Source organism: Labeo rohita, chromosome 8, assembly GCF_022985175.1.
Source record: "Labeo rohita strain BAU-BD-2019 chromosome 8, IGBB_LRoh.1.0, whole genome shotgun sequence".
NCBI lineage: Eukaryota > Metazoa > Chordata > Actinopteri > Cypriniformes > Cyprinidae > Labeo > Labeo rohita.
Window position 1 is genome coordinate 19,215,015 of NC_066876.1, and position 16,868 is coordinate 19,231,882.

Consider the following 16,868-nt stretch of genomic DNA (forward strand, 5'->3'; position numbering starts at 1 on the left):
TTTTTTTTTTTGCACCCTCAGATTCCAGATTTTCAAATAGTTGTGTCTCGGCCAAATACTGTCCTATTCTAACAAACCATACATCAATAGAAAACATATGTACAAATCTCAGTTATGCCTTATGACTGGTTTTGTGGTCCTGGGTCACATATTTAGACTATTCAACCCAACAGAAAAAGATGAGAGCAATGGAAAGCAAGGAGGGAAAAATGAATGAGGAACGAAGAGCAAAAGGGGGATGGAAACAGAAGTGTGCTTTCCTCAGAGGAGAGAAAGAGAGAATTTTACCAGAGGGTAACTAAGCTGTCTAACACTGCGGCCTTACAAACTCCCCAACCTACACACACACACAAACTGCCAGATAAGGCAAAAAACCACAGAACAAAATCAGCAATATTGTTTAAGTCAAGCAGGAGTGATAAATACACACAACACAGCCACAAAGCCCCACACATCATGTTAAATTTACCATTTTAGTTACCTTGTCTGTAAATAACAAATCACCATTTATAGCCTTTCAAAAGATACAATTATCTACACTTCCCAGCAATGCAATCAACAACATTAGCCATTGTGGTCAAGCAGCGCTCTCTACAGCACTTACACTCTCTCATGTTACCACTCAGACTCCTGTTACAGTACCTGCTAATGCCAGTAGAAATCATTCCAGCATAAAGTCATTGACATTGATCGCTAAATGTCTTTACAGAGAAAAATGCAAGTCAAGGGTCAGCTTTCTCTTTAGATATCTTCTATTCTTTCTATTTTTCCTCTCACATAGGCTCTCCATACTGACACATTGCCTTCAGCAATATTTCATAATAGAGCACTGCAGAAAAGAGTTAGCAAAACCAATTTGACCTGATTTGATTTCATCCTTATGACCTTAATAGCCCTTGCCTCATTTCCCCATTTCTCCCTCCCTCTTTGCCTCCCCTTCTCCCTTACATCTTTTCCTCCCCCATCTTGGTCTTACCAGTGACGGTGACCACCATCGGGGCCACCAGTGGTCGGTTGTTGTCCAGTTTCCGGCTGAGCCGGATTTCCCCACTCGTGTGGTTCAACAACAGCAGGTGCAGCTCATTCCCGCGGTCTATGGTGTAGTAGAGACGATCCGAAACATCTGGGTCGTGAGCTGGAACTCGTCCAATAACCCCACTTGGGAAGGTGTTGGATCGATTAGATACAAAGTTGTTAAAGATGATTTGAAAGTCTTGCATTTGGGGCCCATTGTCATTCTGGTCAACCAGTTTGATGCGCACTGTGGCACGGCTGACTAGTGGTGCTGATGTGGCCTGGACAACAATTACGTACTCATTCCGTGTTTCATAATCAAGGTCAATTAAAGAAGTGAGTTCTCCTGAAAAAATGTCCATTTGGAAGATCTCTGGAATGTTTCCTTCCACAATCTGATACATAATCTGAGCATTTGGGCCCTCATCTGGATCAGTCGCTGTAATTTGAGCTACGACGGACCCGACGGCACTATTCTCCTTCACTAGAACCTCAAAATCATCAGCTGGAAACACTGGAGCATTGTCATTGACATCCATGACACTGACTTGAATGTGCACAGGTGTACGCTGAGGCGGAACACCGCGATCCACGGCGAATGCAGTCAGCTCGTAGAAGGGAACACTTTCGCGGTCAAGCCTCCTGACGGTCCGGACTATTCCAGAGGTTGGCTCTATGGTGAAATCACCATCACCGTCCTCTCCATTCTGGAAGGTATACTGGACACGGCCATTGGCGTGAGCATCACGGTCAGTAGCGGAGATTTGTAAGACACTAGTGAAAGGTGGAGCATCCTCACTGACTCCACCCTGATATCTGGGGCTCAGAAACTGAGGTGCGTTGTCATTTACATCATTAACGTTGACCTCCACATAAGTGGTGTCAGATTTCTGAGGGATTCCATTGTCACGTGCAGTGATGGCAAGCGTGTAAGTCATTTGGTCTTCGTAGTCAAGCTCAGCTTGAAGTGTGATCGCTCCGCTTGCAGGATCGATACGGAACTGTGGAATGTTGTCCTCCAGGTAGTACGTGATGCGGGCGTTTTCTCCAACATCATCATCTGTTGCGCTTATGACCACCACAGTGCTGCCAGGAGGCCGGTCTTCATTCACACTTACTGAATAATGAGCACTTTGGAACACAGGGCGGTGTGTGTTGGCATCTGTAATATTGATGTGCACCTGACAGGTGTCATGGAGAGTTCTGTCAGAGGCAGTGATTGTTAACACATAGCGACGCTCCTGTTTGTAATCCAAAGGCAGTGCTAGAGAGACAAGTCCTGCACCACCGGCTGTGCTAATGGCAAAGCGATTACGTGTGTTTCCACCTGTGATCTGATACGTGACAGCGCTATTTACATCACGGTCAACTGCGGTTACGCTGACCACGCTTGTTCCAACAGCCGCATCTTCATTAAGTCTGACGTAATACTCTTTTTGTAGAAACTCTGGTCGGTTATCATTAACATCCATTACGGTGATCGTAACACTAGCTGTGGCGGAAAGAGGTGGGGCACCGTAATCTCGAGCTTCAACACCAAAGAAGTAGTGCTCTACCGATTCACGGTCAAGTTCTGAGCTCACCGTGACCCAACCAGTGGCAGCATTGATAACAAATGGTGTATCCGTGCCGGTTCCCGTTAAACGGTATTCTAGGCGTGCATTATCGCCGTTATCTGTATCAATAGCTTGTATGTGTAGAATGGAGTGACCGATTGGAGCGCTCTCCAGCACTGTAGCCTGGAAAGGTGTGGAGACAAAGATTGGTGGATTATCATTGACATCAGTAACTTGCACACTTACAATTCCAGTGTTGTTGGAAAGAGGAGGGCGGCCATTGTCTTGAGCCCGCAGTCGTAGCGTGTACTCCCGTTCTGTTTCAAAGTCCAGTGGTGCAACCACTTGGATTTCTCCAGTAACGCTGTCAATCGCAAACTGTCCTCGGCTGTTCCCGCTGATTATGTTGTAGTGCACAGCAGCATTCCCATCTTTATCCTGATCCGAGGCGCTGACTCTGAGGATTTCAGAATGTGGTCGGACATCTTCTCGAACTGCAACCACATATCGCTTTTGACTGAATTGTGGAACGTTGTCGTTCTCATCCAACACAGTGATATGGACACTAACGGTAGCCGACCGTGGCCCCGGCTCTCTACCCTGGTCGCTTGCTTCCACCAACAAGGTATAACGTTCATTTGCTTCTCTGTCAACAATGCCTCGTGTTGTGATCAACCCTGACCGTGGATCGATCTCAAACGCAGCGCGTGCAACAGCTGCACCTTCTCCAATAAATCTGTAGCGAATGTTAGCATTCGCAGGTGAGTCGAGATCGGTTGCACGCAGCTGCAGGATAGGATAGCCCTCTTCTACATTTTCTCGAATGGTCTCGCGGTACTCGGTTTGCTCAAACACAGGAGAGTGATCGTTACGATCAGCCACAGTGATGGTCACCATAGTTGTTCCAGAAAGGCGTGGTGAGCCGTGGTCTGTGGCAGTAACTCGGAAGTAGTGCAGGTCCATGTGTTCTCGGTCCAGAATGTGTGTGGTGGTGAGAAGGCCAGTAATTGGGTCGATTTGAAAGTAATCCGTGGACCTGCTGTTCATTAAAGGGGCCATGCTGTAACTGAGTCGGCCTGCCTCACTGGCATCAGGGTCCTCAGCTGTCATAGCTATGACTGAGGTACCAGGAGGCTGGTTCTCAGCAACCTGAACCTGGTAGTTATACTGGGGGAAATGGGGCTGCCTATTAGCAGCTCTGCGGGAGCGCCCAACAGGAGGGACACCTGTCTGCTCTTCGTTGTACTCTTGCTCTTCTTTTGCTTTTTGTGTGTTTCCCACCCCATCTAGACTACGTTGAAGCTCATTTTGTTCAGTCCACGTTCCCTCTTTGTTTTCATCGCTTTCTCCGTCTGACTGAGAGGTGCCATTGCCTTGGCCTTTTTCTTTTTCACTCAGCAAATTTGTCTCTTCTAACACTGCCTCTTCCTTTGTGTCTTCTGCAATCACCCACTCCATGCTTTCCTCCCTTTCTCCCTCTAAAGGCTGTCTATCACCCTCCCCCTTTCCCTCCCCTTGCACCCCGCCCTCTATTTGTCCCTCCCTCCTACCGCACTCAGTCGCGGCTTCCAGCTGCTCCTCTTGCTGACTGACACCCTCAGCTTGTAATGACACCCGTTTACCGGATTTTAATTGCGGCCGCGTGGCTCCCCCATCGGCGGTTAAGCTGTCATAGTCGCCACACTCTGCATGCGCACTGGAGCAGGGATAACGTGAGCTTTGCTCTCTTATAAAGTCGCGCTCTTCACTGTCAGAAACATTTTGGGTTTCATTTGTATTTTGATCGCCAGGGCTGCTGTTGTTGTTGTGGTGGAGGTTATTATTAGGATTTTTGGCGCAGTTGTTGTTATTGTTACTGTTCCGATTCCTCAGCAACAAACTTTCAGGAAAGTCACTCGAGTAAGGGAACTCATGCACGGAGATTGGCGCTGTCCACTGAGCGGGTGCTGAATCTTCTTGCGTGCCTCGTGTGTGAATGTGTGACTCACGAAAACCTTTAGGAAAGTTAAGCTCGACTAAGAGGTAGATATGTGATGCATTATGACCCCTGGGAGAGCCAGTAGCAGATGAGTCAGAGTTGTGTACATCGCCGATATGCAACTGAGCAGCGCTGATTCCAGTTGATCCACTATAATGAGCCTTTCCGTCATCAAAGCGAGTCCCCGTCCTGACCCAGGCAGTGCGTTTGAATGCACAAGAAGACTTCTGCGAACTATTCCGATCAGATTTTGCATGCACAAATTCTACTTTTGAGTTGTTATCTGAAAATGTGTTTGTATTTTCTCTGGCTTGCCTTCCACAGACAGCGTAGCGCCTCAGAGAGGTGTTGAACCGGTGCCAGTTACTGCTGTGCCAGTCTGGATACCTTTCAGAACAACCTGTGATCCGGTGTGACTCGAGACAGCTGCTTGCTTCGCTTCCAAGCCCTAGAGAGAGCTGCCACTCGCACGGTTCCGAGCACCCGCGGGTATTCCTAATGCCTGACCCGATCCAGCTCTCTCTGGTGAGATCGATAACATTCAGGGGGCCTGAAAGGGGACGGTCCGCTCTCGCTTTGTACAATTTATTGGCGTCCGAAACCACATTAGAATAAGAATAGGCTTTTAATAACGGCCGAGTTGGTGTCTTGGCAGCGGCAAACTCCCGTTCTGGGTGACATGGCCAGTGGTTAGGCCTGGGTTTGCTATCCACGGTTCTACAGTTATCCAGCACGCTTTGTGCAATGACCCTGTCCGTGCGGAGGCGCGTCTGTGGCCCCGAGCGCGTTCTAGTCCTTTGTATAGTCCTCTTTTTGCCATACTGAACCGGAGAGGCGAGAACACGAGAAACAACGCCCTTCTCTCCACTGCCACCGTTACTCCAAACAGGCTGTTGATGACAGCGTCCGGTGTGCGCCGCCGGTTCTGATATCCATGCACTAGAATTCCGGTAATCCGGACCTGAGGGGGTTCCCAGTGCACAGGACCGTAAGCATTGCGATCCCCGTCCACGCGACCGTTCCGTCCGTGCTGGGTGGATCTTCCAGTCGCCCCCAGCCAAAGCCCCCGTTAGCGTTTCGTCGGGCAGGCTGGTGATTTGAGCGTCTCCGGGGGCTGGGTGGGTGCACAGGGAGCGGCAGAACGGCCCTGCTGCACTCCCCGGGATAACAGTGAACAAAGAGCTGAGGAGAAGGAGAAACAACAGCGGCGAAAGCGAGCCCAAGTCCAGTAGCAGTGCAGCCATTAGTCTGGTGAAATCCTTTCTCTCTCTCCCCCCTTTCTCCCCTCTCTCTTAACCGAAGTGTCTCTCTTTCTCTCTCCAAACGCCGGCTAAGTGGCCAGCTCATCCACCACCGCCCGACTCCTTCCGCCGTGCTCCCCGGTCGCTCGGTGATCCCGGGAAGCTCGCATCTACTCTCGGTGTTTGGTAGAGCTCCGGCTAGCAGCGGCACGAGCGCAGCATCTCTCATTCACATCCAACATGGCTCACAGCGAACCCGGTGCTACCCTCACTCCTCCCCCTCTCGCTTCTTTCTTTCTCTCCTCGCTCTCTCGCTCTCTCACTATCAGAGACGGGAATGGTTCGTTCCAGTGTGCGCAAGGCTGTTTCCTCACTCGGATGACGCCATGTCCACCGCTGGAGAGATGCTATACATCCTATCAATATCAAAGAGAAAACAATAGAATAAATTAGATATGGAACATGGAAATGGAATAGAATTTATATTTAATGAATATTCCATAAATCCATACATTGCATTCAAATTACATAATGCATTGTTTTGTATCTTAAAATATGCTTCCATAACAACACCTGTAACTGAAGGCCAGTGCTATCAAAGTTTATCATTAGTGAATTTTACATTAACAGTGGCCAAGATAAAATGATAAAACAGCATCCTGTGCTAATAAACACTAACAAAACATGGATACAACAACATTTTTTCATACAATAATTTCAATTTACTTTAGTAGGCCTATTTTATAGTAAAAATCATATAATGGCACTTAAAGTGGTCATGACAAATCAAATTGATCTTTTGGCATAAAAGAGGTCTTTGCACCATTAAAACATCCTGCAAATTTCAAAGCTTAAAACCTCTTCCTCATTATAAACACAGCATTTGTTTAATCAAGTTGGTGCCAGGTGACGCCAAACACTTTTTTTTTTTTAAAGAAATTATTTATTTGCATAAATACCACCTCCAGAGCAAGATCTACGAATCGTCATCTTCTCATCATAGGCCCCGCCCACTGGCGTTTAGTTGCTTGATTACACAATTGATTATGCTGAATGAGATTTAATGAACTTAATGACATCCCAGATTGTGTCTGAGGATTGTTCGGAGCGTTTTGTTTTATAAACAAGGCATGGTGTCATGGAGAGTTCACAAAGAAACATTTGTTGAAAGTTGAAGCAGAACTAGATCTGACTGCAGCTGCATCACAAACTGTAAGTAAATGATTGCATAATGCTTTGTCTGGAAATTACCATTTAATTTTGATTATGTTATCAAAACACTCACATGCAATAGCGAGGGGGTGTTTAGACTGTTTCCTATGCAAAGATATCAGCCAGTCATAAAAGTGGTTGATTACTGACTGAAGTCTTAAAGGACCCGCCCCTTAAATCAGGCCGTTTTAGAGAGGGTCAGAAATAAACTTTTTTTCCCCACATATTTATGTTTTTTTTTGTTTTGTTTTTTTGCGTGTGTGTGCCAAAAGACTTTATTAACATTATAAGTAAACCTCAAGGAACATATTAAAATAATGGGAAAAAAATAAAAAATAAATAATATATATATATATATATATATATATATATCCATGACATTATGACTGCTTTAAATATATTATAACTTTCTCCAGCATATAGTAGGGTAACTTTAAGAATTTACATTTTTAGTTTATTTTATTCCGTTTTAAACGTACATTATTAACCACATTAAATATTTACTCGACAAAATGTCAAAACAGCCTATTCTTTATTTATTTATTTTTTTTTGTGCGGAAAAAAAGTATAATAAGGTCAGTGGGGGGTTTGGGAGCTGATGGTGGTTGTGTGTAGCTGTAACAATCAGTCGGTGTCCACCTGTGACGTCATGTCTTATTCACTGAACGATTTCCTGAGGCGTATTTTTCCCCATTCAATGTATTGACTGCAAATCACTTTTTTTCTCCTGCCAGCTTTACCTCCTACTCGATAGTCACGATCTCATTTCGAATGCATTGTCTGACATGGAGACATTTTTTAACTATGTTTTTTCCTCTGTTTTAAATCACTGCATATGGGGGAATTTCAGAGGCGCGTGTCACAGCCCCGCGTGGCGCATGTGAAATCCACGCTTAGTCAGAAATAGACTTGCGCGTTACAAAAACCAATCTGTGTCTCGCACAGTCTGCCTGCCACTGACACGGTTGGAACGAATCCACGGATGTTGAAAAATTCATACGGCTCAATTATACTGTGCGCGCGCACACACGCTCACGTGCGCTCTCTCGATAAGCTGCGCTCGCGCCCCACTGTTCTCGTGCTCTAGTCGGAGCTGAGCAGAGCTGGCTGTGGTAAAGGGCTTGTGCTTTCTGTGTGCAGTTACCAGCGATGTCTAAGCAGAAAAAGATGATTTGTGAATTTTCCTCGTTGACTGTGGAGGATGAGATTCATGTCTGCTCTTTAGTGCTGCGGGTGTGCTTGTGTGTGTCTAGACGCTTGATGGTATTATATCACACAGTCACGGCAGCCCTAAATCACATTAAGTGAGGAGGAGAGGAATTCCCATAACTGAGAGCTTCCTCTGTGAAACCTGACTGATAGACTGACGGGTGACTCCGATCAGCCTGCCTGCGATTTACCAGCTCGCCAAACAGCCTCCGAGAAGAGCTATCATGTTTAGTGTTACTCATCATTCCCCAAATAAAGTCGAGCCCATAATTCAAATTCTTGCATGTCATGAAAACACATATGGCCTACATTTCTGCCTACACTGGTGGATGATGATAAGACTTTTTATACACCATTTTATTAGGATTTGTATGTAGCTCAAAGAGTAGAGCATGAGTCTAACACCAAGGTCATGGGTCTGATTACCATGAAATGTACATTGTAAGTCATTTGTATGTATCTGCCAAATGCATAAATGGATCAAATTTGAACGCAACAAAGATTAAAACATTTAAAAACAACAATGTCTTAAAGAAGAAGACCACTTCCAAAACAAAGATTCACATATAATTTACTCACCCCCTTGTCATCCAAGATGTTCATGTCTTTCTTTCTTCAGTCATAAAGAAATTATGTTTTTGAGGGAAACATTTCAGCATTTTTCTCCATATAATGGACTGATATGGTGCCCAGATTTTGAACTTCCAAAAAGCAGTTTAAATGCAGCTTCAAAAGATCCAAAATTCGGTTGTAAACGATCCCTGCCAAGGAAGAAGGTTCTTATCTAGTGTAACGATCAGTTATTTTCATTAAAAAAATACAATTTAAATACTTTTTAATCTCAGACTCTCCTCTTGACTTGCTCTGCTTGAACTTGTTATTCTGGCTCAAGACAGTTAGGGTACATCTAAAAACTCCCATCTCATTTTCTCCTTCAACTTCAAAAGTCTTGCCTTTCAAAATCATAAACATCACTGCTTTCTGAACATCAAGACAGTTCAAACACCCTTAACAAAAAAGGTAAAACAGCCTCATATATAAAAATCATTTCAAAATCATCCTACAACACTGATGGGAGTTTTTGAACATGCCAATAAGATCAAAGGAACAAAATAGGATGATTTTGAAGACAAGATGAGAACATGAGTTAAAAAGTATGCAAACTGTATTTTTAAAAATGAAAATAACCGATTGTTTCGCTAGATAAGACCCTTCTTCCTCGGCTGGGATTGTTTGAAGCCGCATTTAAACTGTCTTTTGGAAGTTCAAAATTGGGGCACCATAGCAATCCATTATAAGGAGAAAAATGCTGAATTTGTTTTCTCAAAAAACAATTTCTTTACATAAACATCTTGGATGACAAGGGGTGAGTAAATTATTTGTTAAATTGTTGTTCTGGAAGTGGACTTCTCCTTTAACCAGTAATAAGTTGCATCAAATGTGAATGCAATAAAGTCAAGGTACTAAAATATCTAAACCAGTTACAAATGAGTAATATTCTGGACAATCAAATGTATAATGGGCCATTCTTAAAACACCTTTAAAAAAATCAACACAATTTTTTTATTAAAATATATAAACCAAGGTACAAATTTCAAGTAACTGTTTAGTTAATTCTCATATTGTATTTTCAGAAAGTTTTGGAATATTCGTGTCCCTAAATTTGTCACTACTGAAACACAGTAATATATAATTTAATAAGAAGGGTTACACTGACCTGTTAAAATGTTGCTTATATCTACCTTGTAAATTTATTTTATTTTATTTTGCAATTTTAACACTATTTCAAGTGTGATGAGATTTATTGAAACATGATGATGTTTCGGTCATGACACCCAAAAAAAACTCCTAATTCACTGCTTATTCATAATAAGTAAGGTAGTTATTTTGAATAATGTTTAGGTATTGAGTAGGGTTAGGAAATCTAGAAAATGATCATGCAGAATAAGTAATTAATATGTCTTTTATAAGTACTAATAATCAGCCAATATGCATGCTAATAAGCAACTAGTTAATAGTGAATAATGTTCCCTAAACTAAAGTGTTACCAAAAACCTCAAAACCAGTGATGTACATCCTGGATTAAATATAACTAAAATTGATTTAAAAAAAAAATTCTGTATCAGTAACAAATTTGTAATCTGAATCAAATGTGATGCAACAATGTGATCCCAAAAATGACATTTCTCATTTTAAAATCCCTGAACCTATAAAAATGAGCATACAACACCTGATCGGTTCAGATCTGCAGACAACGCTCATGTGTCCTGGGCTCATTTTGTGTGCTGCTGACTGCTGAGATCCATCGCTTCAATCTCACAGGTACTAGTATCTGTGGATTTTGAAGTTGAATTTCAAAGTGAGTGAAAAAAAATGTCACATGAATTTCTTTAGTCCAAAACCACGAGAACCATGTTCGGGTTTTGAAGGACTTTAATATCAAGCGCAATCTTGTTTTATTCATGCCTGCATCAACGTTGACACACTAAATATAGCGTCGCACAAAATTATTAATAAGACGCCTGTCTGCGCGAGACTAAAAAGACAGTCGGGTTCTATACAGTCGGGTTGCGAGATGAGAAGAGAGTAGCCAAAGAGTGAGAGCTCTAATGGGCTGATTTGTAATCCCCAAAAATCCAGCCTGCGTATTACAGGGGCGCACACTTCACAGAGCACACCTGGGGGCCCTTAACACACAAGCACACACATACACATTCAGGTAAGCTGTCAGCTACAAGGCCGCAGCTATTCTCCGAGTTACCATGGGAACGGCAAGAGTAGGGGGTACGTTCCATCAAGAAGAGGGGTTTGTGTTTGTGTCTCGCCACCACTGTTGATCTGTAATTGCTTGCATCCGGCGAACCCCTTCCCTCCCCCCATACGCAACCCTGCTGTCCTCTCCGCTCACCCCGCTAACCCCTCCCCTGTGGCCGCAGCAGCAGGTGGCCTCGGCCTGGTGAGCATCTGTCACGGCTGGGCCTGAACGGGCAGGCGGCAATAATACATATTCACAAGAGAGAGGGACTGGCAGATAACCGCACACGTCCTTTTTTAAGCATGGGTGCATACTGACAACACAGGACTTGAGGTTTAAATAATGCACAATCACTTTGTATATACCAACAGAGACAAATCTCAAGCATTGTCTTTCTCTGACACCTACACGCGCTTTAATCTGCCTCTCAAAATACTACCGCCTCCACAAGACACAAACAGAGCCCTTGAGATCCGACTGAAGGCATATGGTGTCAATTGGGTGGAGTGTGCTGAGCGTTGTGCGATTGTTACCCCACCAAATCTGTGCCTGGTGAGCGCGAATTAATTAAAATGATGTGCACGTGAGCTGAACCTGAATATTCAATGTGGCTTCCACACCCAGAATCCATAAACGCAAAGCAAGCTCAGGACACGCCCCCACCTCAGGACCTGTTCCTGGCCGTCTCCTGCATAAACTCGTTGTGCCGCTGTTGCCCCGGGAGCATAGTGATGTCATTAGCAATTTTAGAGGATTATGGGATTATGAACACTGTATGTTCGTTATCTGCCGCATGGTTATTGGATTTCGACATGGAGCTCTTGTAATTTAACTTCTGAATGACTCTTAGAGCAGACCAAACGCTCTCGAGCTCGTTCGTTAACATGGAATATGCGAAAAGTTGGAATTAGTCCATCCGCTCCCACGTGCACGCACACGTACCCTTCAAAATGTGTTATCATCGCATTACTGATGCATCACTCCCATTTCATAAACAAACACAGCAGTCTGCTCTTCGCAGTCTATTCTGACAAAATGGTGAATCATAGCAAAGAAATATAACTGCAAAGAGCTGACAAAATGAGCACACAAACACAGCTGGATGGTAAAGACTAGTTATCACAGTAATGTGATGAATTGAATTATTGCATAATGATAAAGTACACTCTAAAAATGCTGGGTGAAATATGGATAAACCCAGCAACTGGGTTAAATGTTTAACCCAGTTTTATTTAACTCAACTACTGTTGAAAAATTACTATATGGCTGGCTTAAAACGAACCCAAAATAAGTTGTAAACTACAAATCAGACACATAATTACTAGAGGCATCAGCAATAATTAAAAGGCAAACATTAATTAATAAGAAATGTAGAGTTTATTCAACTTCTTAATAAATGTTAATTTATTGAACATATCAATAAATGTTAATTTTCAACTTTCAAATTTTCAATTTTTTTTATTTTATGTACGTTTTTATGCAAGAAATATAGTAATTGTTATGCAATAGCTGAGTTAAATAAAACTACCCAAAAGGTTGAGTTAAACGTTTAACCCGACCGCTGGGTTAAACCCAGCATTTTTTGTAGTGTAAAACATGTTTCTATATTTTTAGAATTGAAAAAAGGGAGGGTCATAATGGAGAAATGTGGATTAAAAATTTTATTTTATAAAATAGTCTAAAATAGTATATTTCTGACTAAATATTTAAAAAACAACCCAGTGGTTGGGTTGAATGTTTAACCCAACCTTCTGGATTGTTTTATTTAACTCAACTATTGTTTAAAATGTAATCAAAAGGTGAACATTTATAAATAAGCGATTTAAAAAATTATTATTATTTAATTATTATTTATTCAACTTATTAATAAATGTTTATTTATTAAATATATTAATACATTTTAATTTCCAATCTATTTTGGGTTCATTTTAAGCAAGAAATATAGTCATTTTTTAAGCAATAGTTGAGCTGGTTAGAGTCAGAGAAGGTTGGGTTATTATAACATTTATCCTAATTGCTGGGTCAAAACCAGCAATTAACCCAATCGCTGGGTTTGTCTATATTTTACACAGCGCTGGGTTGTTTTTAACCCAGCATTTTTTTGCAAACTTTTTGCAATCTTTTTTTAAATTTAATTATTTAATGATTTAATTATTATTTATTCAGTGTATTAATAAATGTTCAACAAATGAATAAACATTACTTTTCAACCTATTTCGGGTTCATTTTAAGCAAGAAATATAGTAATTTTTAAGCAATAGTTGACTTTTTAAATACTGCCTGAGAATGTATAAGCTTAAACTGCTTTGCCACTTTTTCTTCACCTTGACTTAATGATTGGTCACTGATATTTATTTAAATAATAAAGGTGTCTGCAGCAGTTGTGATTCTTTCAGGTTGTAAATACTCTGACACAAAGAGTTTGTAAAAGCCACATGTTTTTTTATGCACTGTTACCAGACTGCACTGCTTTTCTTGGAGAAATCTCTAATTCTTCATACTGCAAGCTTAAGGCAAAACAGCATGGAAAAAAATTTAATATTTCTTGATATAAACAGAGGATAAGAGAGTGGTTCATAAAGCTCGTTTTAAAAGACCTAGTAAACAAATGATGCCAAATGAGGTGAGAGATTTGTGCCGCTGAGTGCTGGAGTGAGAGGAGATTGTGTGTGTGAGCTAATGCTGCTGAAAGGGGGAAGGTTGTTTATAGGCCAGCTGTGAGTTGTCTCTTAGTCAGCCAGTGACCCAAATCAGCAAATAAAAAAAATTAGAGAGTATGAAAAAAAAAAAGAGGGAACGAGAGAGGGAAAGAGAAAAAGGCATGGGAATGAACAAGTTAATAGTCTGGAGAAGGGAAATCGAGAGAGCGAGATAGAAAAGAGAGGGGTGACATTTATAAAAATGCCAGAAAAATTATTTTAATGCAGCTATAAATATTTTCTTGCTTCTTTATCACCTTCCCCCAGCATTCAAACACACCACTGACACAGCGCAGACACAGCAGATTCTATATGTAGATATATACACTACACATATGAAACTGCGCTTCAACTAGAGAAGCGAAATGAAAAAATACAGCACGAATCTGCATTTTGCCTAAATCAAATAAAATGTCAAAAAGGCATTAATATTCATACATAAATACATACATAAAAAGTAAAACATCTGAAAACCAAGCCAGCTGCCAGCTCTTAAAAAGGGTGTAATTTAATGAAAAAAAACTGGCTATGTGCCTGTAATAGGACCCTAAAGATTATGTCATATTATATTAATGAGAACAAATCTTACTGGATCCTATTACATCTAAAGAGGAGGAGCACATTTGTTCCAGCATGGATTAAAAATGTCTTTATAGAGCAGCCATGTTTTAAACACGCTCATCATAGGCATCTCAGCTCATTTGAGTCTTCCCCGATATGAATCAGAACTAATCCTGTTTGAGTGTGAATAGAATGCTTGGACTGAATTCAGATCGACTGGAGGCTGCTCTAATTGTGCTTGGAGTGAAAGTGAACTGGGATTAAAGTGGATTAGCATCAGATGAGAGAGGTATCTAGCTGTCTTATTTAGGATTTAGACCTGCTTAAACTCCAATCCAGCTAGTTTTTCACCCAGCTGCTGGATCTGAAGTCTGACGGACCCATGCCTAGATAAAACACACACACACACACACACACAGAGCATTATTGCATGATATTACAATGGGGCTTAATTAAAATGACGTATTTGGTTTCATTATGACTTTAACTATTTTTACTCAAATAAATGGCAACTTGTTGAGCATTAGCAAGAGACTTCCTGCAAAAACAGAAAATCGAAACTTTCCGACGTAGCATGAAAAAAACAACATATTTTTAAAATGTTCCTCTGTGACAAAAAAACATGAATTCCCAAGGCTTCAAAGAAACAAATTACCATCAACAAGCATATCATGGTGGTCAGAAGAACACCTGTTGCTTATTATTTTTCACATAACTGGCAATCTCTTTTACATTTTTTGAGTCTTGTGGGGAAAACACTCTCATTTTAAGACTTGTTATCTTCAGAAAAGCAGGGAGATTGGCCTCTCTGAAGGAAGACCTGTGAACTTGACATATGGAACTAAAAGTCAGAAAAATGGTTAGTAGGTAATTCAAACCACTTTTTATCAGCAGAGGTACAGAAAAAGCTAGAAAGAGAAACAGAAAGAAAGAGGAAGCTGTTGCACTAGGTCCTTATCTGTTAAAGCACACATACACAAGCTTGGACGGGTGTGAAATACACTACGGATTGTGCTATCTTCTGTACTCCCGTCTCCACGGCAGAACTCTCTCTCAATCTGAAAGTAATTTTTAACCAACTCAGTTCGTAATACTATGCCAAAGTAATGCATTCAAAGTATGACACAGATTCATAAAGCAGGCATTTTTTCCATAAACAGCCTACTACTATTTTCCTTTTTTGATGGTTAAAGAAAGATCACATGAGGTTGTTCTGACACAGTTTTAAGTGACAGATTTGTGCAGTCTCTAAGATCTCAACCCATCAAGAATGATTTCAGCTCTAGTCTAAATTTGTCAAACTATCAAAAGTTTTAGCTGAGAGATCTACATCAAATACGGTGCCGCAATCTCTAAGCTTCAGTTTGATAGAGGAAACCCAAAGGCTTTGAGAAGGATTTTTTTTTCCCCAGCATGTTGTTGGAACACACGCACGCATACACACACACACACACACACACACACACACAGAGGACTTCACTTGGAACCACTAGAAGCTTGACAGACTCCAGTTTTGTTTTAATTAGATGCTGCGGTGAGGCAGACTGTTTTGGCAACACTGCAGTCTCGGCTGATATTTGATGGGATTAAACAAGTGATATAAAAAATGAAGTGTGAAAATGGTGATGTAATTTATCACCTTTAAATTACATTTGTAAGGTAATAATATAAAAAGGCATATAATAAGAGTAAAAAATTTGCTATGTGCAATGCGTGCCAATATTATTATATATTAACAGTATGTTTCTTGAGCACCAAATCAGCATATTAGAATGATTTCTGAAGGATCATGTGATACTGAAGACTGGAGTATTGGCTGCTGACAAACAAGTGTTTTTAGGACGCGTCATTAATCAGCCACATTGGCGGTACAGGATGTAAACAATACCACTGAACCGAAAGGAACTCGCAAATTTTTCTGATTATTGCTGCTGAAAATGGTAAATTATTATCATGTTTTGGGCTGTACCAATCAGTCAGACCAGGAAAACATTTGGAGTACTATAGACTGCCAAAAGTTATAACAAATCAAGGAGAAGATGTGGAAAAATCTATTTGAGGAAAGAAGGCGTTTGTGGTTGGCCAAACTGAAACAGGATTTTCAGGGCAAGAAAAACAACATTCAAGTTTGTTCTTATCATTTCCTGTCAGGTATAGGTGAAATGTTATGCTAATATCTTTATTAATACTGTTTGTATGTTTCTTTATCACCTATTAATTTTAGGGACTGTTTACACAACGTTTTCAATGTTTTTATGTGCAAAAATTGGATTATCGCATAAAACATCTAACAAGTTAAAGAGAACAAAATCGTCACTTTCTGATAAACTGACACTATGTATTACTAAGAAATGTAGGAGAAAGCACTGAATATAGGAATTTTCATATACAATAAATTACTTGCACCTCAGCAAGCAGATGAAACACAATAAATGTGATCATTTCTTTCAGAGGTTGATGCCTGCTGTTTGGGAAAGACAGTTTTGGGAGGCAATTACACAGAAATACTTTGATGACAGACTTTGCTCAGGCATTTCAGAATGACCATAACAACATTTCAGATGCTGTGGAATGAGATCGGTCCACCGGTTAGACGGGTTTTGCCGTCCCATAACGCAAAGTCACATGACATTTTCTAATGCG

General features: G+C 41.2%; 1 protein-coding gene across 1 annotated transcript in view; it reads right to left on the reverse strand.

The window, feature by feature from the left end:
• celsr3 (cadherin, EGF LAG seven-pass G-type receptor 3) overlaps positions 1 to 16,868 on the reverse strand; it is a 71,972-nt gene that overhangs the window by 53,196 nt on the left and 1,908 nt on the right. The window contains 2 exon segments of the mRNA XM_051116877.1: positions 977 to 5,813; positions 5,815 to 6,205. Of these exon segments, the coding sequence (XP_050972834.1) occupies positions 977 to 5,813; positions 5,815 to 6,018 (5,041 nt within the window). The 5' untranslated portion in view covers positions 6,019 to 6,205.